The 21,259-nt window shown below is 46.3% G+C and overlaps 1 protein-coding gene across 4 annotated transcripts in view; it reads left to right on the top strand.

Moving 5' to 3' along the window:
- LRRC42 (leucine rich repeat containing 42) overlaps positions 1–6,534 on the top strand; it is a 27,794-nt gene extending 21,260 nt beyond the window's left edge. For all 4 annotated transcript variants that reach the window (XM_034653016.1, XM_034653037.1, XM_034653025.1 and 1 more), the window contains 2 exons: positions 4,299–4,383; positions 6,035–6,534. In XM_034653016.1, the coding sequence (XP_034508907.1) occupies positions 4,299–4,383; positions 6,035–6,309 (360 nt within the window). In that variant the 3' untranslated portion in view covers positions 6,310–6,534. The remainder of the gene's footprint in view (positions 1–4,298; positions 4,384–6,034) is intronic.
- The last annotated feature ends 14,725 nt before the right edge of the window (positions 6,535–21,259 follow it).

Raw genomic sequence — 21,259 nt, forward strand, 5'->3', positions numbered from 1 at the left:
TTCCGGGTAGTCTGGCTGAATTACCATCTTCACGTCAAATCGGAGACACTGAGGGCCCATACCCGACCCAGCTACTTAAGGCAAGGTGTCAGATGCCAGTCCTTAGATCTCATGCTCTGATCACTAGATCGGGCCTCATCCTTATTCACCCTAGAAGAAAATGCCATCTTATAAAGACTCAGAAAATAAGCGAATTCTGGCTTGCTATGCAAAAAAGCAATATGTACAACTGCAGAAGGACACATTCTCTTAGCAGCGTGTGGATGCTGGAAAGAGAATAAGTCACACTGATAAGGGTTCAGATCTGACTCTTCCCCTTAGTTTGGACAAATTTTTTACCTCTTGGAGCTTCAGTGAGGAAATGTCTTTTTTTGTCTTCTCACTGAGCAAACCCTCCCATTTTCAGCTTCTTGGACAAATTTCCTTTGATTCTCCCTGTCTTCTTGGTAGTCTTCCTCAACTTAGTAAAGTATAGACCTAAGTATGAAGTCAGAAGGTAACCAAGTAGTAGGGCACCAGTAGGTGGCAGCTTGCCTGTGGCTGGTGCCTTTCTTCTTCAGACACTTTAATGTTTCTAGAAGACTCACCAAACTGTTTTGTTCTGGGTTCCTCCTTGGTTCCACTGTAATGTATGATGGTGGACCTATCNCTGTTTTGTTCTGGGTTCCTCCTTGGTTCCACTTGTAATGTATGATGGTGCCTAATTGCACAAGTGCCTAATTGCAGCATCATCTCCCTGTAAGTCAGTATTTCAGGAGCACTTTGATGTTTGTCCACATAAATGCGTGCTGAAATCATTATAACAGTTGTAGCATTGGATGAGTCCGGCGTATGCACAGTGGACTGGGGGCAGGTGTGGGATGGTCATACAAAGGCTGATGAAGTTTGGTAGCATGTGACATGGTGGAATGAGCATAGGCTATGGAGTTAAGGAGACACGGGTTTGGGATCCTGGCTGGACAATCCAATAGCTATATGACTTAAGGCAACTTTGAGCTGCTGTTTCTTCATCTATAAAATGCAGAAACCAGGATCTCTCTTACAGAGCTTAGTAAGGATGAAGTAAAATACCTAGCACCTGGCCTGAAAGTACAGGTGTACCATGGAGATATTGTGGGTCTGGTTCCAGACCACCTCAATGTAGCGAATATTGTAAATAAAACAAATATTGCAGGGTGCCTGGGTGGCTCAGTCGGTTAAGTGACAGACTCTTGATTTCGGCTCAGGTCATGATCTCAGGGTCCTGGTATTGAGCCCCACATTGGGCTCCATGCTCAGCAGGGAGTCAGTGCTTAAGATTCTCTGTCTTCCTCTGCCCCTCCCCACCATGCCCCCCTTTCTCTCTCAAATAAATAAATAAATCTTTTTTAAAAATACAAAGATTGCAATAAAGCAAGTCAAATGAATTTTTTGGTTTCCCAGTGCATATAAAATTTTTGTATATACTATAGTCTGTTAAGTGTATAATAGCATTATGTCTAAAAAAATGTACTCACATTAATTAAAAATATTTCATTGCTGGGGCGCCTGGGTGGCACAGCGGTTAAGCGTCTGCCTTTGGCCCAGGGCGTGATCCCGGCGTTATGGGATCAAGCCCCACATCAGGCTCCTCCGCTATGAGCCTGCTTCTTCCTCTCCCACTCCCCCTGCTTGTGTTCCCTCTCTCGCTGGCTGTCTCTATCTCTGTCAAATAAATAAATAAAATCTTTAAAAAAAAATATTTCATTGCTAAAAAATGTTAGCCATCACCTGAGCTTTCATTGAGTTACCACTAATGACCATAAGACATGTAATGATAATGAAAAAAATTGAAACGTTATGAGCATTACCAAAATGTGACACAGAGACATGCGGTGAGCACCTGCTATTAAAAAAATGGTGCCGATAGACTCGCTTCACACAGGGTCGCCACAAACCTTGCATTCGTAAAAAACGCAGTATCTGCTAAGCGTAATAAAGCCAGGCTCCAAGGTGTGCCTTTAAGTTGACAGGGCTCCTTCACACATGCAGCTTCATACCACACACCCTGTGCGGACCCCTAGAGCTTGGCAGTGGCATTTGCCCCATCTCTTGCTGATCCCCTGTTGAAATGTTTCAGGATGACTCGTCTCCTCCTGCCCTGCTCTCTGCAGGAGACACAGGAAAATGAGGCCAACTAACAGGAGTCCCCTCACTTCCCTATCTCTGTCTCAGAGTATCTCCCATTTCTTCAGCCATGTCCTGCTTCCCTCCCGTCCAGGGGGTCCGGTGTGCCACGTGATTCCGGGGATGAGCACTTGAGAGTTTGTTTTTTGGTTAGGCTCTGAAATCTCCAGCTTTTTCTGGGATATTTCGTTCAAAGTGATTTCCCTCTGCTGCTCCACCTTCAGTCTTCAGTCTCATGCTTTGTTGGCCACTTGCTTTCTGTGTATAAACATGATTAACTCTTTTTCTGACGTGTTCTTCATCCCCCCAGTGCGGCTGCCAAGTGGTTTCTAGGATCTTGCCCACCTCCCCACTGCCCACTCAGTTGTTAATCCCTTGTAATCTAGGTCTGGCCTCCACGGCTCTTCGGTGGGTGTTTTCTTTTTCTTTTCTTTCTTTTTTTTTTTTTTTAAAGATTTTATTTATTTATTCGACAGAGATAGAGACAGCCAGCGAGAGAGGGAACACAAACGGGGGAANTCGGTGGGTGTTTTCTTTTTCTTTTCTTTTTTTTTTTTTTAAAGATTTTATTTATTTATTCGACACAGATAGAGACAGCCAGCGAGAGAGGGAACACAAGCGGGGGAATGGGAGAGGAAGAAGCAGGCTTATAGCAGAGGAGCCTGATGTGGGGCTTGATCCCATAATGCCGGGATCACGCCCTGGGCCAAAGGCAGATANCAAAGGCAGACGCTTAACCGCTGTGCCACCCAGGCGCCCCCGGTGGGTGTTTTCTTGAAGGTGGTGTGTGATCTCTTGAAGGTGGTGTGTGATCTCATTCTCCACCTTCCTGGGCTTTTCTGCACTGCTGGTATGAACACGCCTGCCTTACACTTTCCTCTCCTGGCCTTTCTCCTTATGCCCCTCTCACTTCTCCCTCCAGCTCCTGCTGATTTCTCACTTCTTCCTCTCCTCCTCTGTCTTCTCTCACTCTCCTGGTGATCTTGACTGTTCTGAGAGCCTTAACTGTCCCTGCAGGGAAGATTTTGCCCTCTCTGACACATCAGAGCCATTCCTAAATACTGTCCATCAATCTCTACCGGCACCCCAGATTCAGTGTGTCCAGAGCCAAGCTTATTTTCCCCTTCCCTCTCCCCAAGCAGCTCTTCCTATTGACATTCTTATTTCTATTAGTGGAAGGACTGTTTTCCGTATTGCTCACTGAGTCACCAGGTTTGGTTTATGCTGGCATTCTCTTAGAGCTGACCCGTTCCCCAGAGTCAGGGAAGTACCATACAAGGGATGACACCTAGTATTTACCGGGTGCTCTCTGTGTGCCAGACACTGCTAAACCCCTCATTTAGTCCTCACAGCAGCCGGCGGGGGGGGGTGCTGTGTACTATTATTACTGCTATTTTACAGATGAAAATATTGAGCCTAAAAAACGAAATCACTTGCAAGGATACCCCGGCTAGTGGGTGGTGGCGCTAAGCCTGGAACTGTTTTTATATTCTGCATCGTCTCGTCTCTGTATCCAAGTGTTCTCCTTGACTTTCTTTATGATCATTGTATTGCATACTGTAATGAGAAATATTAAGTTAAAAGTTCTTGTGAAATAATCACTGTCTTTACTCATGTATAGTTTATACTCAGGCAGATTTCAAAAGAATTTGTAGTAGCTTACAATAGAAATACTTTTGTAACAGTTTTGGGAAATGGAAACTGATCATGAAATGTCATGAAAACATGGAAATGTGGGCATTTTATACACATACAAGAGTTTGAATAATATTTGCCATATTTTAAGGCATGAAAGTGAGTCTAAGATAAAGTGTGAAAAGTATTATGACTAAGGTTTTACATTTTATTATTTAATGTAAGGATATACACTTTTTTCTAACTTGCAATAGAGATGAAAATAGGGAATCCGCTTTATAGAGTTTTCCCGAGTCATGCAAATACATATATCCAACGTGTTTGTATTCTGATCAACTCCTGCACTGAAACAGAAAATCCAGGCTTGACTTGGTTACTCTTACCACCACCTGTCATCTGAAGTAAGAGTACCACAAAGATTTGTGTTTATGGAAAGGGAGCTGGGGGGGGACAAGGAAAGCTTGAGGTTAAAAGCTTGAGATTTTGTTCAGATTCAAATCTTTCCAAATACATTTTAGATTGTTCTGCAGTGGGAACGTGTGACTTCAGAAGCTGTGAAGCCACGAGAAACCGGGGAGCCTCGAACAGCAGCTCAGCACTTCTGTGAGAAATTCCCTTGTCTTTGCAATTTTTGCTGTTAGGTTATTTGCACCCTTAAAGCAGTCAGGCCATTTTCACCCCGTGGGAAAAGTAATTATGATAGTATTGATTTAAATAGGTCCTCAAGACTTGTATTCTCCCAGCATGCTACAGTGTAAGTTCACACTGCGCTTGGAGCACCGTCACCAGGAACATAGTTAAATGTATGTACGTATGTATATCCCATCTTGTTGCAGAAAAGATTTGCAGTAGCACAAAAGTAGGTAGAGTACAGAACATTAAAAAAGGAATTAAGTCTAGCCAAAAGATAGAAGCATCTCAGGTATCCATCAAAAGATGAATGGCTGGATAGTGACACTTGGCTGGCTCATCCGTGGAGCGTGCCCTCTCTTGATCTTGGGGTTGTGAGTTCAAGTCCCGTGTTGGGTGTAGAGATTAAATACAAATAAAATCTTTAAAAAAAGAAAAAAAATATGGATGGATGAGCAACATGTAGTATTTCCATACAATGGAATATGCAGGAAGGAAATTTTGGGGTGCTTGGGTGGCTCAGTTGGTTGAGCCTCTGCCTTCGACTCAGGTCATGTTCCCAGGGTTCTGGGATCGAGCCCCAAGTTGGGCTGTCTGCTCAGCGGGGAGCCTGCTTCTCCCTCACCCTCTGCCTGCTGCTCCTCCTGCTTGTCCTCTTTCTCTCTGTCAAATAAATAAATAAAATCTTAAAAAGAGAGAGAGAGAAGGAAATTTTGACAGTGTTGTAACATAGATGAAATTTGAAAAAATTATGCTAAGTGAAATAAGCCAGTCAAAAAGAAACATGTTTTGTGATTCTTCTTATAAGAAGTTCCTAAAATAGTCAAGTTTATAGAGACAGAAAATAGAGTGGTGGGTGTCAGGGACTGGGGGGAGGGGAAAGGGAGTTACCATTTAACAGGTACAGTGTTTCCATTTTGTACGAAGTGAAAGTTCTGGAGAAAGATGGTGGTGATGTTTGCACAACAGTGTGAATGTACACAGTGCCACAGAGCTATACACTTAAAAATGATTAAATCAAGTGGTAAATTTATGTATATTTTATCATAATTTTTTAAAGGAGTCAAGCAATGAAATCAAAGTGAAGGAAAAATAAAGGTAGCAGAATAAGAGTACATGGCATACAAACCACAGAAGACAGTGGTGTCATTTGTAGGGTTGTGCCCCAGATGTGGCTCTTGCTCAGAAGACAAAGTCCAGATTTTGAATAATAATAGGTAACATTTTCTAAGCTTTTACTATGTGCCAAACATTGTGCTGAGCACTTTATTTGTCACTTCATTTATCTTCACATCACGCTTATGAAATTGGTTTTATATCCCTACAAAGATGAGAAAACTGAATCTGAGAGAAGTTACTTGCCCAAGGCCACATATCCAGGAAATGGTAGATCTGGGATTTGAACCCAAATCTGTCACACTCCCATGTGAGTACATGCCTTCAGCCTATGCTGGTGCATATGCCACTGTTAGTCGATAGGGCATTCAGAAGAGAATATAATGAACCCAAGCTTCTCCCTGTTTGGGCCTTTGTCGTCTTCCTTGGATCATCTTTCTGGACTCGCGCAGGCATTAGCACAGACCCATGGTCAACTCATTGCCCCTCCCTTCTGTCACTCTTGCAGATGGCAAGCGGGCTCGAACAGAAGCCCCTGTGAAGTGTCCCCTGGCAGACACCCACGTGAACTCTTCTGAGAAACTCCAGTTCTATAAAGAGAAGGCCCCAGACTGCCATGGGCCATTGTTAAAGCACGAAGCTGTCTCAAGCCAGGAGTCAAAGAAGAGCAAGAAGAGAGCTTTTGAAGAGCCAGAGAAGGAACAGAGCAACTCTTCACAGTCTTCAAAGCAGAAATACGTGTGTCTTGCTGTGGAAGACTGGGACTTGTTAAATTCCTACTGATTGGTAGATAGGAGTTGACCTCTTTCCCCCCGACTTAATGTATGAGGAAAGGGGGCTGATGGTGTTTTCCTTTTTGTTTGACTTTACCTATGGCATTAGCATAGCAAGCGGATATTTCTACTTTTGTGGTGGGGGAGGGGAATGCTATGGAAGTATGTAATAATTTCTAATGTATATTTTCAATACATAGTAATTTTTTCAAATAAACGTTTTTGCTGTCCTTAAGTTTTGCTTGTGAAATGTAGACTGGAGCCACAGGAAATAACACTTTGGTTTGGTATGGAAAGCCATGTGAATTAACAAGGCAGCTTAGCATGACTTGTTACAACAAGGTGGCTCAGCCAAGAAGGTGTGTGTGTGTGTGTGTGTGTGTGTGTTTATAGCTACCATTTTTGAATGCCTCCTGTGTGCCACACCCTGGCCTCATAACAACAATGGAAGATAGATATTAGCCCCACTTTAGAGTTAAGAAAACTCAGCCTCAAGGGGCGCCTGGGTGGCTCAGTTGGTTAAGTATCTGACTCTTGATTTCAGCTCAGGTCTCGATCTCAGGGTGGTGGGCTCGAGCCCTACACAGGGCTCTGCACTCCACACTCAGCGGGGAGTCTGCTTGAGGATATCTCTCCCTCTCCCTCTGCCCCTCCCTCCGCTTGTGTTTTGTGTTCTCTCTCTCTCTCTCTCTTGCAAATAAATACATCTTAAAAAAAAAACTCAGCCTCACGTTAAGGGAGTTGACTAAGGTTACAGAGCTCATAAATGACAGAACCAGAATTTATATTCTGTCCTAAAGCCCACTCTTACGTTGCCTGCTTAAATAATAGCTACCATTTATTAAAATCCCAACTATTAAGTCTGTGAAGCAAACCACCAAGAATCTTCACATAGTCTGCAGAGTCAGATTATCACCTCTATTTGACAGAAGAGGAACCTGAGACCAATAACTTGCCTGAGACCAGTACTTAAGCTTTATTGTGCATGCAGATTACCTGGGGATCATGTTAAAATGCAGACTCTGGTCAGTAGATCTGGAGTAGGGCCTGAGTTGCAACATTTCTAACAAGTTTCCAGAAGACACTAGTGCTTCTAATGTGTGGACCACTTAGAAGAGCAAGGCTCAAGACCTTCCCTGTCCAGTACAGTAGCCCCTAGTGACGTGTGGCTGTTGAGCACTTGAAATGGGGCTAGTCCCAAATTGAGATGTGCTGTAAAATACACACTGGATAGCCTATCAATGTGCAAAAAAGTATGAATGAAAAAAAAATCCCTTTTTTAAGTATTGATTGCATGTTAAAATGGTAATTTGGGGGTTAAAATATTCATTTCACCTGTTTTTGTATCTAATATAACTACTATAAAGTTTACCTGTCTCACATCTATGATTTGCATTATATTTCCATTGGACAGTGCTGCTGTTGACCATATTCCATCCTTATGGTGAGCTTAAAGCAAGACTTAACTGGCAAGTAGAAGGAAGGGAGTGAATACCTCGAGGAATTAATACATTGGCATGACGTACATCCGCGTGACAGGTTTGACATTTGGAAATGCTCTGCAGTTCAACCAGGATTTTAATAAAGGCGGATCTTGGGTCTGAAGCATGTTTTGTTTGCTAGGCAAGCTGCTATGTTATGTCTGTAAAGGCCTATTGCCCCGGATCATATGAAAAGTTCTGATTCTGAAATTTGTAAAATGAAAAAAGCAGATGAGGTGCAGATCGCTTTTCTTTGTGGAAGCAGAATTTTGAAATGTCATTTGGGTGGACAGTAACACACCTTGCCAGATTCCTAGCGCAAACATACAGCCTTCCTTGTCAAACTTGGCGCATATCGTTAGTCCAACTGGAGTCTCATTTGACGGTCACCCCACCCCCCCACCCCCATTGTTGCCGTGAGGCAACCCTGTCAGAGGGGCATCTGGAAGCTCTCTTCAAACAGCCTCCTGTTATCGTTTTGGAGGGCAGATCTTCAAAGCCACTTCTGATTACTTCTCTTTCATAAACAGTGTACTTTTGAAGCGGACATTTCATTTTCTTTCACCCTTTTTCTTTCAAGGATCTCATTTTCCTCTGCTGGTGACACCTTTAAACAGATATTTCTTGTTTGATCTGGACAATTCGTTGTAGCCATTCAGATGGAGTTATGAACGTTATGAACAGGATCAAGGCCAAGAATTTAGGACTAGCATAAAACAGTTGGGGTAATTTGCGTGTGTGTTTAGCTCATCTGCAAGGATCAGCTATTTTTTAATTAGAATTTCTTGTTTCTTCTTCGGATTCACTTGCTCGCTCTTCGTGAACTTTAGACAAGTGGGTTAATTCTGCTAATCTTCAATTTAACACTAGGCCATCCACCTAGCAGTGCCTGTAAGAACGATTAAATCAGTATTCTCAGAAGTATGGTCCTTGGACCCTTGCTCCAGCATCAGGGCGGAGGGTGGGGGACAGTACTGTTAAAATGAGAATTCCTGTGCCACAGCCATATTTGCTGAATCAGAATTTTTTAGTTTGTTAGAATTGTATAAAAATCTGACATGAGGCCAACTTTTCTTCTCATACATTCATATTTTTAAAATGCCAAGTACTCATTAATTCACTTGGAAAGGTATGTTGAACGTTTAACATGTGCCACGTGCTGGGGATTCAGTAGTGAGCAAGACAAGATTTGCTTTCAAGGAGCTTACCTTCAAAAGGACAAGGAGACAAAGTAGGATGGACAGTACGTCAACAAGCTAGGTTCAGGTGGAGATAAGTAAAGAAAGTGGAACAGAGTAATGGGGAGCGTTGAATGAGACTTTAGGGGATTATAAGAGGCCTCTCTGGGAAGTGACAGACTGAGAAGTGTGACAAGGAGCTGGTCATGCAAAGGTCCGGGTGAAGAGGGTCTTGGGGAAAAAGAACAAGTGCAAAATTCTCAGGTGCTAGGTGCTTACTTGGCACATTCTAGGGACAGAAAGAAGAAAAAGAATAAAGGCTAGATGGCTAGTGCACAGGGAGTAAGTGGTCAAAGACAAGTTTAGGAGAGGCAAGTGGCAGATCACCTAGGCCTTGAGGGTCGTGGAATTTGAATTTTATTGCAATGTAACAGGAAGCCGCCAATTAAGCCTATAACACATGTCATCTGAGATATATATATGTGTATATACATATATATGATTATGTATTTGAGAGAGTGCACGGTGGGGAGGGCCAAAGGGAGAGTGAGAGAGAAACTCAAGCAGACTCCCGGCTGAGTGCAGAGCCAGATTTTGGTGGGGGGGTGCACTCATGGTTCTGAGATCATGACCTGAGCCAAAACCAAGAGTTGGATGCTTAACCGACTGAGCCACCCAAGTGCCCCTGATTTATATTTTGAATAAGTAACTCTTGCTGCTCGGTGGGCCCCATAGGTGGAGCCTGGATCACGGCGGGGACACCAGTGGAGCAGGGAGTCCCATCGGGAGCCCTACAGAAGCCTGGGTGAGAGATGATGGCAGCCACAACGTGGGCGGGAACACTGACAATGGGATAGGCTGGATTCAGGGGTTATTTTGGAAGAGGAGCTGATAATCATGTTGATGAAGTTGCTGTCAAGAAGGAAAGGAACAGAAAGAGCAAAATCAACACTGACTCCTTCCTAAGGTGTTGCCTGAACAACAGAGTGAGGCCTGGTGCCATTCACTAAGATTGGACAACGCCAGAGAAGAACAGGTTCAGGGTGGGTGGGAATCAAGAATTCTGTCACAGATGAATGACCGGTGCCTGGGGGGGATGTCCAAGTAGGCAGGCACCCGGGCAAGAGTCTGGAGCTTAGGAGATAAGTCAAGTTGGGGTTCAAGAGTGTAGAGCTGATAGAGCCCCTGACTGCATGAGATCACCTAGAGTGAGTGTAGACAGAATCGGGAAGAGGGCTGAGACATAGCGTGGGGCCTTCCCACACTTAAGATCAAGCAGAAGACAAATGGGCGTTGAGGTCAGGGTAAAACCAGGAGAGTGTATAACGGAAGCCTACAGTGGGAATGTTTAGACAAGAAGGGGGTAGTGCACTGTGATAACGCTCTGAGAGTTCAGGTTGGATGAGAACAGATAATTTGGCAAGCTGAAGATTGTGGCCTTGATTGGGTTGGGGGGAAAGGTCAATGTTAAAAAGCCAAATGGAATAGATTAAAGAGAACGGGAGGTGAGGAAGCAGAGATAAGAACCAAACACAAATTCAAGAAGTTGTAAAGGAATATAAGTTCCAAATTTCCATGGTAACTGGGGTCTTGGGGTCAAAGAAGTGTTTTCTTTCATCATTTTTGATTAAAGAAGAGAGAATAGAACAAACTCCCATGTACCCATTATCCATTGTGGTAGGCTGAATGATGTCCCCCAAAGATGTCCTGATCATAACCCCTAGTACTTGCAAATATGTAATGGGGACTTTACAGATGTGATTACATTAAGGACGCTGAGATAGGGAGATGATTCTGGAGCATCCGAGTGGGCCCCATGTAATCACAAGGGTCCTTCTAAGAGGGAGGCAGGAGGCTCATGGAAGCAAGAGGTTGGAGTGCTACAGGGAAGGGACCACAAACAAAGGAATACAGGTGGCCTCTGGAGGCTGAAACAGGCAGGGAGACGGAGTCTGCCCTGAAGCGTCAGGCAGAGAGAAAATACAGGAAAATGAGAAAGCATGAGAAGTGTTAAAGAAAGGGCAAGCAATTAGCCCTCCCAGCCCCAGGAGTGCTTGGGACATCAGTCTTGCAGAGTTAGCTTGCAGGTTTTTCCCTGGTCTTGAGATTCTCTCCACTGCCTTTTTAGTGTTCAACTTAGCTTTGATCTTCTGGAATCCTGTAAGTAAACAAAGGTAATACCAAGTCAAAATAAATAAAACATGTAACCTAAGGCCTTACTTTCTTTCTAGTCCTCCTCCTGAAGGTCTTTTTGTACCTTTGATCTGGGAATAACACAAAGGCTTAGCTTTGGAATAGGTTTTATAAGAGAATATTCTGGCAACATTAAATGTTACACACCTTCTGGCAAATAAAGAGCCGTGACCAGCTTTTCTGGCCACCTTTAACATGCATCTTTCATCATCTTTACTTGTTGAAATTTGTTTAAATCCCAAGTTTGTAGTTTTTAATATACCAGGCGTTGAGCTCTGGCTATACCCGTACTCTCTCAGTTGGAGAAGAGAAATTACATTCTGGAGGTCCTAGACTGTCCTCACCAGGCTGATTTTGACATCCAACCATCACGGTTTTACTCTGAGTTTCCATAGTGAAATTGTCCCCTCTGCTCCTGCTTCAGCCTCTCCTCCTTGGCAACCTCCTGTCTTTCGACTGTCACAGATGGTTCTTTGGGCAGTGAAGAATCAGCTCTAGACTAGGAGTCAGAAAACCCAGGCTCCAGTCAAATCTTTTCCTCTCTCTGGGCCTTGATTTCCTCATCTGTAGAAAGAATACAGTAGCTAATTTGCTGAATAGGATTATTCTAGGGATTAAATCATATAATGGGAGTGAAAGTGCTTTAAACTATAAAGCCTAATCCAGATGTTATCTAATTGTCATGATTTCTAGAATCCTAGAACATTAGTACAGCTCTTTATTTTATAGGTGGGGAAGCTGAAGCTCAGAGAGAAGAATTTTCTCCATTATGCTGGTTAATTTTACGTGTCACGTTGGCTAGGCTATGGTGCCCAGGGGTTTGGTCAAAAGCCAGTCTAGGTGTTGCTGTGAAAGTATTTTATAAATGTGAGTAACAGTTAAACCAGTAGGTTTTAAATAAAAGAGATTACTCTCTGTAATGTGGGTGAGCCTCATCTAACCAGATGTAGGCCTAAGAGAAAAGCCTGAGATACCCAGAATAAAGCTCTCCGCCCCTTCTGTCTGTGTGTACGCGCGCGCGCACACACACACACACACCCTATTTGTTTTTTCTTTGTAGACCACTTACTAATACATTCATCCTTTCAATCATATGGCAAACAATTATTGGGCACCTACCGTGGGATCTGTTAGGCAGAACAGATGAAACAGGGTCCCTATTCTCAAGTAGGAGACAGACACGTGACTTCCCAAGTACAGCTTTGTGTGATCAGTGCTGTGATTTGGGGATGCCTGGGGAGCTTTGGGACCACAGTGAAGGAATGCTAAAACGGGTAACCAAGAGCTGCAAGGCCCAAGATGCTTCCTAAAAGATGATGAGACTCGAGTGACTTTTGAAGGGTGAATGTGAGTTAGCAAATCAAAGAGAGGGGCCGGGCAATTCCAGCTCTATGGAGTGTGGGAAAGAGTGGCAGCATTTGCGAGGATGAGGCTTTCCTGAGTTCTGGGGCAAGAGGCGGGGGGAGCTGGAGAGAGCTGAGAGATGAAGGGGGAGCCGTCAGCCAGGACCACTCTAGGGGAAGGCCTTTATCCTGAAAATCACAGAGAGCCAGGCAGGGGAGGAAAGCAGGGATGACAGAAACCCGTGGCTTGGAAAGACACCTCAGGCTTCTCCGTGGAAGCTGCCCAGGACGGGGAGTCCAGCGAGGAGCCAAGGGAGGCCTGAGGGAAGGCACAGAGATGCAGCCAAGGGGCCGGCAGTGAGACGTCTTCGTTCACTCCCACGGTATGCACGTGTTGGGCATCTGGACGCTCTCGGCATCCACCTGGCGATGGGGAGCCATGGCGAACACAGACCTTGCTGCTGTGCAGCTTGGTGGGGGACCTGGAAGGATTTGGTGTTGATCTATGGGAGAGGGAGAGGGAGTGCTCAAAGATGACGCCAAGGTCTCGAGACTGAGGTTGGTAACCACCCAGATGGGGTGTCCTGGAGAAGGAAAGAGTTTGGGGCCCAGAGAAGTTCAGTTTGGGGCCTGTGAAGTTTGAGGTGGGACAACCAGATGGCACTGTCCAGGAGATCACTGATCCGTGAGTCAGAGGGGCCAGAGAATTATGTGCCTGGGAGAGAGACTGGGAAGAAGCCAGGGGTGGGGGAACGAGATCAGGAAGGAAGGACAGGCTTCAGGTTAAGAACCTGGAATTGTATGCAAAGTGTTCTGTGTTCCGATCAGTGTGGGATTCCCCCCACCCTACAGTGTGGCTGCATAGCCATTATCACCTTCTCTCAGGGGAGAAAAGGCACCCCACCAAACTTATGAGCTGCTGAGATAAAATGGGGTGGGTGGGGGTGCCTGGGTGGCTCAGTCAGTTAAGCGTCTGCCTTCAGCTCAGGTCATGATCTTGGGGTCGAGCCCCACATGGGGCCCCCCACTCAGCGGGAGCCGGCTTCTCCCTCTGCCGCTCCCCCTGCTTGTGCTCTCTCTCTGTTAGATAAATAAATAAAATCTTTTTTAAAAAATGGCGTGGGCGGGTGGCTAATGAGGAGAACTTGGGAGTGGCAGCATTTAAAGGAAAGCAGAGGAAGAGTCAACGGAGCAGAAAGGGTCAAAGGAGGAGGAAGCTAAAACAGTGCCCCGTGACGGAGACCACGAGAGAAGAGCGTTTCCCTGGGGCAGAGAGGGCAGGGAAGACAGACAAGCAGCTGGACTGGGAGCTGAGAAGGGAGCCCGTGGAGGACCTGGCATAGAAGCAGGCTGGCTTGCTACCAGACTGAAACGCGCCGGGCTTACGCACAAGGAGCAATCCGGGAGAGGAGGGGAGCCGTCTGCGGCGTCAGTCCCCCCCAGGAAAGCAGTGGCCGAGCTGGTGCAACAGTGGCTCCACAGAGCCAGGGGAAGCCAAGTGACAGGCCGGCGAAGGCCGCCCCGTGCAGCTCTGCTAGCAGGCCTGTTCAGGAGACCGGAACCCTTGATCCTAGGAGGAACCGCCAACGACTGAGAGGCCTCGGGGGTAATGGTCAACTGTTTTCAGGGGAAGGGCTTTCCTGCGACAGAGGGAACAGATCTGTGTTCTGGATCCAGAACTAATGAAAGAGAGAGAGAGATTTGGGTCAGTAACGGAAGAAAATTTCTAAACTCACAGCCACGAGAGGTAGCAAGCTCCTCATCATCGGAAGTATGCAAACAGAAGCTAGGTGATCATTCGGCAAGGCTGGTGCAGAGACAGTCCATAGACTATTAGGTGGGGGGTTGGACAGATGACCTTGAAAGTCCCTGCTAGGCTTGGCGATTTCTAACGCTTGTCCAATTTCCGTGGTCATCTCAAAGGTTTCGGTGAAATGGTCAAAAAAGACGATTTTGATTAATCTTATTAAAGAAAATTCACACCACATAACGCTCGTGAGGTTAGAAGCAGAAAGGGATGATATAACTTAACAAGAGAGCACATCTAGTAAATGTGGTAGCTCCTGGGGAGAAAATCACTGGCTTAGGGTTTGGATCAGTGATTCCTAGAAGTTTCCAAAGGTCACTTGAGGACTCTGTTTTAAAAAAAAAAAAAAGTGCAGATAAGCTCCCCCACTCCATTCTGATTCAGGATTGCTGGTTGGTCCCAGGAACTTGCATTTTAATTAATTAATTTATTAATTTATAATGATGATTTATTCTTTTAGAGAGAGTGTGTGTACAAGCAGGGGGAGGGGCTGAAGGAGAGAGAGAAGCAGACTCTGTGCTGAGCACGGAGCCAGACTCGGGGCTTGATCCCAGGAACTGAGATCAGGACCTGAGCCCAAATCAAGAGTCTGACGGACGCTAAGCCACCCAGGCACTCCAGAACCTGCATTTTAATCAAGCAACATCCCCCCTGCCCCCAGAATCTGAGGTGGCAGATCCCAGGACTCCTCTCTGGGAAACTGAATGAAGATAATGGCATGAGAACAGGATCCTCTAAGCGAAATGCTCTGTAAGTCTCAGTGCGCTGCGCAGATGGGAAACTAGTCTCAGCCGGCTGTGCAGGGGTGGGGGGCTTGCTGGGCAAGTCAGGGTGTTCTCTTGGACTGACTCTCAGGTCCAGGATTTCCCCACAGCACTGAGCAGGCTAAGTGGGGAATTTTGCGGGCCTCCATCTCATCCATTCCCACCACTCCCTGCTGTGGAGGCTAGGAGGCTTGAGACATTGCCTCAGTCTCCCAGCCTATAAAAGGAAAGAGCGACGGTTGGACCCCGGATTCTTGATGAATGAGGTAGAACGAATCTGCAAGTGGGTGGGGCTGGAAAACTCTGGGAATGTGCCTCCTTCTGCCTTGCTCAAAGGATTCAGAATGTAGCCAAGATGTAATAAGGGGACCAGCTTTGTCTTCCGGCCTGGAACAAACCAAAAACCAGGCAGAATCCATGAAACAACAATTTGAAGACACTGGACATCAGGCAGTGAAGGGTAGTAATCTGGAGACTGAATGCTTTCTCCTCACGATCAGGAACAAGGCAAGTATGTCTCCTCTCACCACTTCTATTCAACATTGTAAATGGCCACTGAAATCAGAGAAAAAATAAAAGCCGTCCAGATTGGAAAGAGAAAACTGTCTTTATTCATAGATGATATGATTAACTATATGGAAAATCTACAGAAAATATATATAGAACTAAGAGAATTTAGCAAGGTAGCTGATACATGATTGATGTACAAAAAATTAACTAGCTTTGTATACTAGCAGTGAAAAATCAGAAATTAAAAATTTTAAATGCCACTTGCCATCAAAAGTAGGAAATACTTAGGGATACATCAGACAAAGGATGTACAAACCTGTACACTGAAAACCATACAACATGATTGAGAAAAAGTAAAGGAGAACTAATAAAGAGAGAGAGAGAGACAATGTAATCACGGGTGGGAACACTCAGCAATGTTAAGATGTCAATTCTCCCCAAAACTAGTCTGTAGTTTCAATGCTATTTCAATCAAAATTCCAGCAGAACTTTCCTATACAAATTGGCAAACTGATTCTAAAATTCATATGGAAATGGAAAGGACCTAGATAGAATAGCCAGAAAACACGTTTGAAAAAGAACGAAGTACGAGGACTCATACTGCCTGATTTCAGGGCTTCTTAGAAAGCAACAAGAATCAAGACAGTATGGTATTGGCATCAAGGCAAACAAAGAGATCAGTGCAACAAATAGACCACAGATATATAGATTACTAATTTTTGACAGAGACGCAAAGGCAATTCAGTAGAGAAAGGATTGTCTTTCCAACAAATTGGCATTGGAACAATACCATGTGCAAAAACAAAACAGAAAGAGTGTTGATTCATTCCTTGCAGTATGTACAAAAATTAACTCAAAGTGGATCATAGACCTAACTAGAAAACTAGAAACCTTCTAGGAGAATACATAGGATAAAAATCTTTGTGACCTAGGGCTAGGCAATTATTTCATATATACAACACCAAAAGCATGACCTATAACAGAAAAAAATCTGATAAATTGGACTTCATCAAAACAAAAAATGTCTGCTCTTGGAAAGCACACATCTGATGAAGGATGTGTATTCAGAGTATATAAAAAACTATGAAAACCCAGTAATGAAAAAAATAAGCAATCTAAATAAAATAAAACGGGTAAGAGATTTGGACGAACACTTTACTAAGGAAGAAATATATGTGGCAAAGATGCATGTGAAAAGATGCTCAACGTTGTTAGTCATTAAGGAAATGCAATGGAAAATCACATTGTGATACTACCACGCATGTATTAGAATAGTTAAAGTGAGGGGCACCTGGCTGGCTCAGTCGAGGGAGTGTACAACTCTTGATCTTGGGGTCGTGAGTTCGAGCCCCACATTGGGTGTACAGATTACTTAAATAAATGAAAAATTTTTAAAAAAGGAACAGCTAAAATGAAAAAGGCTGATCATAGCCAAGAGTTGGCAAAGGTATAGCATAATAGAACTCTCATATTGCAAGGTGGGAATGTAAAGGGATACAACCACTTTGGAAAACAGGGCATTTCATAAAAAGATAAACACATACCGATTGCATCCAGCCATTTTACTCCTAGGTATTACCCCAAGATAAGTGAAAATATTTTGTCCATATAAAGATTTGTACATAAATGATGGTAGCCGCCGTATTTGCAGTAGTCAAAATTGGGAATAATCCAAAATCCATTAGCAAATGAATGCATAAGTGACAGGTGCCTCAACTGTGGTATAATCACACAAGGGAATCCTAGTCAACAATAAAAAGGAAGAACTATCAGGCATGCTACCACATGGGGAGTCTCATAATAGTTACTCAGAGGGAAAGAAGCCAGCCAGACAGAAAGTAGGATTTTATTCATATAACATTCCAAAGAAGTACAGATTATACTGAAGAAAAAAATCACTGGCTGCCTGAGTATGAGGGGGAGGATCGGGGAGGGGTGAGGCTGAAGGGTGACAGAGGGGCACAAGGGCACCTGAGGGTGGATGAGTATGTCCACTATATTAACTGTCATAGTTCCGTGGGTGTATACATATGTCAAACTTACGAAAGTGTATACCGAAAGTATGTGTAACTTACTGTATGTCAGTTAGACTTCAATAAAGCTGTTTTTAGAAACTCATGGCACTTAAGGGGCACCTGGGTGGCTCAGTATGTTAGGCGTCCGACTCTTGGTTTCGGCTCAGGTCATGATCACATGGGTCGTGGGATCGAGCCCTGTGCCTGGATCCCCACTCAGCGGGGAGTCCGCTTTGGATTCTCTTCCCCTGCCCTTCTCCCTGCACACGTGTGTTCTCTCTCTCTCTCTCTCTCTCGCTCTCTCTCTAAAATAAATAAATAAATCTTTAAAAAAACCTCATTGAACTTAAGAACTTAACATACACTTAAGATCTATGCAATTACTGTATGTAAAACATACCTTAACAAATTATTTTTTTAAAAGAGGATTCAGAGAAATCTCTTCTACCTTGACCTGGAGTTGCTGGGTGGCCCTCAGAATCCCAGTGATGGCCACTAGACAGTGCCACTTTGACTGGTCCCAGTGTCCTCTTGTCGAAAGCCTGGCTGGGCTATGAGCTTCTCCTAGGTTCCAACATCTGTGGTTCGGTGAGTCTAAGGATGAAGGGAGAGTCCTAAGCAAACAGTGACCTCAGAGGGTTAAACCAGGCCAGATTTCTAGTCCAAACCCCGGGGCGGAGGCTGAGCCTCTTTAAATTCCACTCATCTATCCCTGCGTGTTTGCACAGCAAAGGACCTGTTGTGCTCAGAGTACTGATCTCAGAGCAGGAGGGGGGGCCGGGGAAGCTGGGAGATGGCAAATATTGACGCTGGCTGCTGGGTTCCCCGTGCAGGCTGCGGCACTCTATCCTCCCCCCCACGCCCCTCTCTGCTGATGCAAGCCAGGGGAGGGGCCTGGCTGGCTGCCCTGGGCTCGGTATCTTTCCGGGCCCGGCTTATGGAGTATTGCTCAGGAGGTTGCGGGGGCACCCGGTTCTTTCTGAAAGGAAAACCAATAAACAAGAAAAGAACAAACGCGCTTCTGCCCACACCAGCCACCTCCTGTTCACAGGCTGCTGCCCTCTGGCCTCAGGATTCCAGGGAATCCTGGCTGAGAGACAGAGGGGGACCTCAAGGAGGGGATGTGGCCGGCTCTAGATTTGGACCTGTCCAGGTTTGATCCTGGCTCTGTGATGTCAGGCAAGCAACTCCGCCTCCCCAGGCCTCCGTCAATGTGACTAACCAGACCAGGTGCCTGGGATAGCTGTGTCTACTAGGGGAAGTGAGATACAAGAGACAAGGCGTATATGCGTTTGTGATAGTGTTTGGCACGTTCTCAGTGCTGGCTAAATACTGCCTTTTAATACTCACTAAAGCCCCTGGCACAGTGCTTGGCACCCTCCTTTCTTCTGCCTAAAGCTTTAATGTGTCCAAGTGGTGTTCACATGCTGGATCTCACTTTTTCTTCTCAATAAGCCTGCAAGATAGTTTGATAATGACATCATTCTTCCTGATGGAAGAAAGCCTTCTTTGCAGCCCCTCCTCAGAAGGAAGAATCAAATGTGTTCCTCCTGCGGAAGACCTCTGCCAGCCTCACGTAGCCCTAGCGTGTGGTCAAGTTCACCCCCTGCAGCCCAGGCTCAGAGGCTCTTCCCCACCCTGCAGCCATGGGTACTGTTTCACCTTCCTGCGGCTCCCAGCCGCCCTCCCTGCACTCTTCAGCCTGGGCCGCCCTGGGCCTGCTTCCCACTGGGCCCCGTGGTGGCCCTGCGCGGGCATCACCAGCACCAAAAGCTTCCCAGACCTCCCGATACATAGTGTCCAACAGCCGACTGCCGCAGCTGAGTCCCCAGACTCCTGCTCTGCCCCCAGCCGGTCCCGCACGCTTCAGAAGGTGCTGGCCTCTCTGTGTGTGCAAACAGTACCCCCCTCGGAGCGCTGTTTGGAGAATGGAAGGTAAGCTCCTACTTAGTGCTGTGCCTAGGGATACCCCTAGGGGCCTGTGAGGGGGTTTGGTTGGGAGAGGCGGGTAAAGTGACAGGCGACCAGTGGCCCTGGTGCCTCTGGCCCTTTCTGAAGAGAGCCGTGGAGGCCCCTGAAGAAACCCAGGACTGGAGGACCCCTGGGGCCAGCGGCCTCTCCCCCGCGGGGCCCATCGGGGCACCAGCAGGAAGCGCTTTCCTGGCGGGAACCGGGTACTCTCCCGCTGCCCGAACCACTGAGGCTGAGCGGTAGGAGCACAGCCTCCTCCCAGCAACCCCGTTTTCAACAACCAGCGCTCCGGGCGTGGGGAACGCGCTCCATGCAGTGCCTCTGGACCTTTTCTTGTTCTTCAGGGACCAGCTCAACCCTCTCCTCCCCTGGAGACTGGCATCCAGTAGGAGAAGGCGCGCCCAGGGCAGGAGGACTGGTGCACCTTCTCAGGTCTGGATTCCTCCACCACCCCCTACCCCCCTTCCCTCTCCTCCCCCTGCTCCCTGAGGTCCCTGTGTTCCACCAGTAAGTAGCCCTTGACTACCCCCTCTGCCCACTTGGTCCGGGTGCCGGCTTCTCTTTCTTAGACTAGTGTCATTAAAGGTCTTCGTAGGTCCAGAATGCTTCCTTGCTTATCGCCCCTGATGACGCCCATGGCCTTAGGAGGAAGTGTGACAGGCTGTGCCCTGCAGGACCACACCCCTGTTCGCCTCCTCACCTCACCTCCTACTGTCTCCTACCCCCAGCAGATGCTTTGGCCACTCTGGCCTGCTGGGCATTCCTGGGGTGAGCTATACCCGGTCACACCCCCATACCTGCATTCACATTGGCCCCTCAGTGGGGAATGCCCTTCTCCTCCACCTCTACGGCTGGAAATTCTACCCTCCGGAGCCAGCCCAAGGCTTCAGAACTGAGGTGTCCCGAGTGAGCCCCAAGTGCCTCACTTGGGCTGCATTTGGAGGGAAGCTTAGCCAAGGGTGACTGTCCCTCAGCCAGGATCCCTGAGGCACCTTGTCCCAGGAGCTGGTCCTCAGGTCATCAGGCTCAGGGACGGGATTGTGTCCTCGCTCCCCTCGGTGGCCTCAGCCCAGCATTTTCCGCTGCCCCACCCATCCTCTATGTGTGAGGGGCCTCCTCCACGAGACCCCGTGCTCCTGGTGTGCTGGGATCCAGGTCTCTTCACCCCTGGGTGCCTGGCATTGCCTTGGCCCAGAGCGGGTGCACAGAGGCTGCTCAGTGAGGAAAAGAATGAACTCAACGGTTTCTCAGATGCCCATGTTCACTTCAAAACTCAAAAAGAACTGCTATATAAAACCAATTTTATTAATTTTCAATGGGGATACATCTGTCTTCCTCAATGGGAACTCTCCTGTTGGCCAGATTCCAAATTCCAAGTCTCTCTTTTGGAAGAGGGGTGGGCCACATTCTGACCTTCAAATTACCTTTTTATTTTTATTTTTTTAAGATTTCTTTCTTTGAGGGGGAGGGGGAGGGGCAGAGGGAGAGAGACTCCCAAGCTGACTCCACGCTCAGCTCAGAGCCCAGCGCAGGCCTCAATCTCACCACCCTGAGATCATGACCTGAGTCGAAATCAAGAGTCGGATGCTCAACCCACCCAGGCGCCCCCAAATTACCTTTTTAAAATACCCCACAGAGATTCTGTTCCTGGCCAGGGTATGATCCCATTGGGAGCAGAAAATGCTTCGGAGCTGGGAC

This window comes from Ailuropoda melanoleuca, chromosome 2, assembly GCF_002007445.2.
Source record: "Ailuropoda melanoleuca isolate Jingjing chromosome 2, ASM200744v2, whole genome shotgun sequence".
In the NCBI taxonomy this organism is placed as follows: domain Eukaryota; kingdom Metazoa; phylum Chordata; class Mammalia; order Carnivora; family Ursidae; genus Ailuropoda; species Ailuropoda melanoleuca.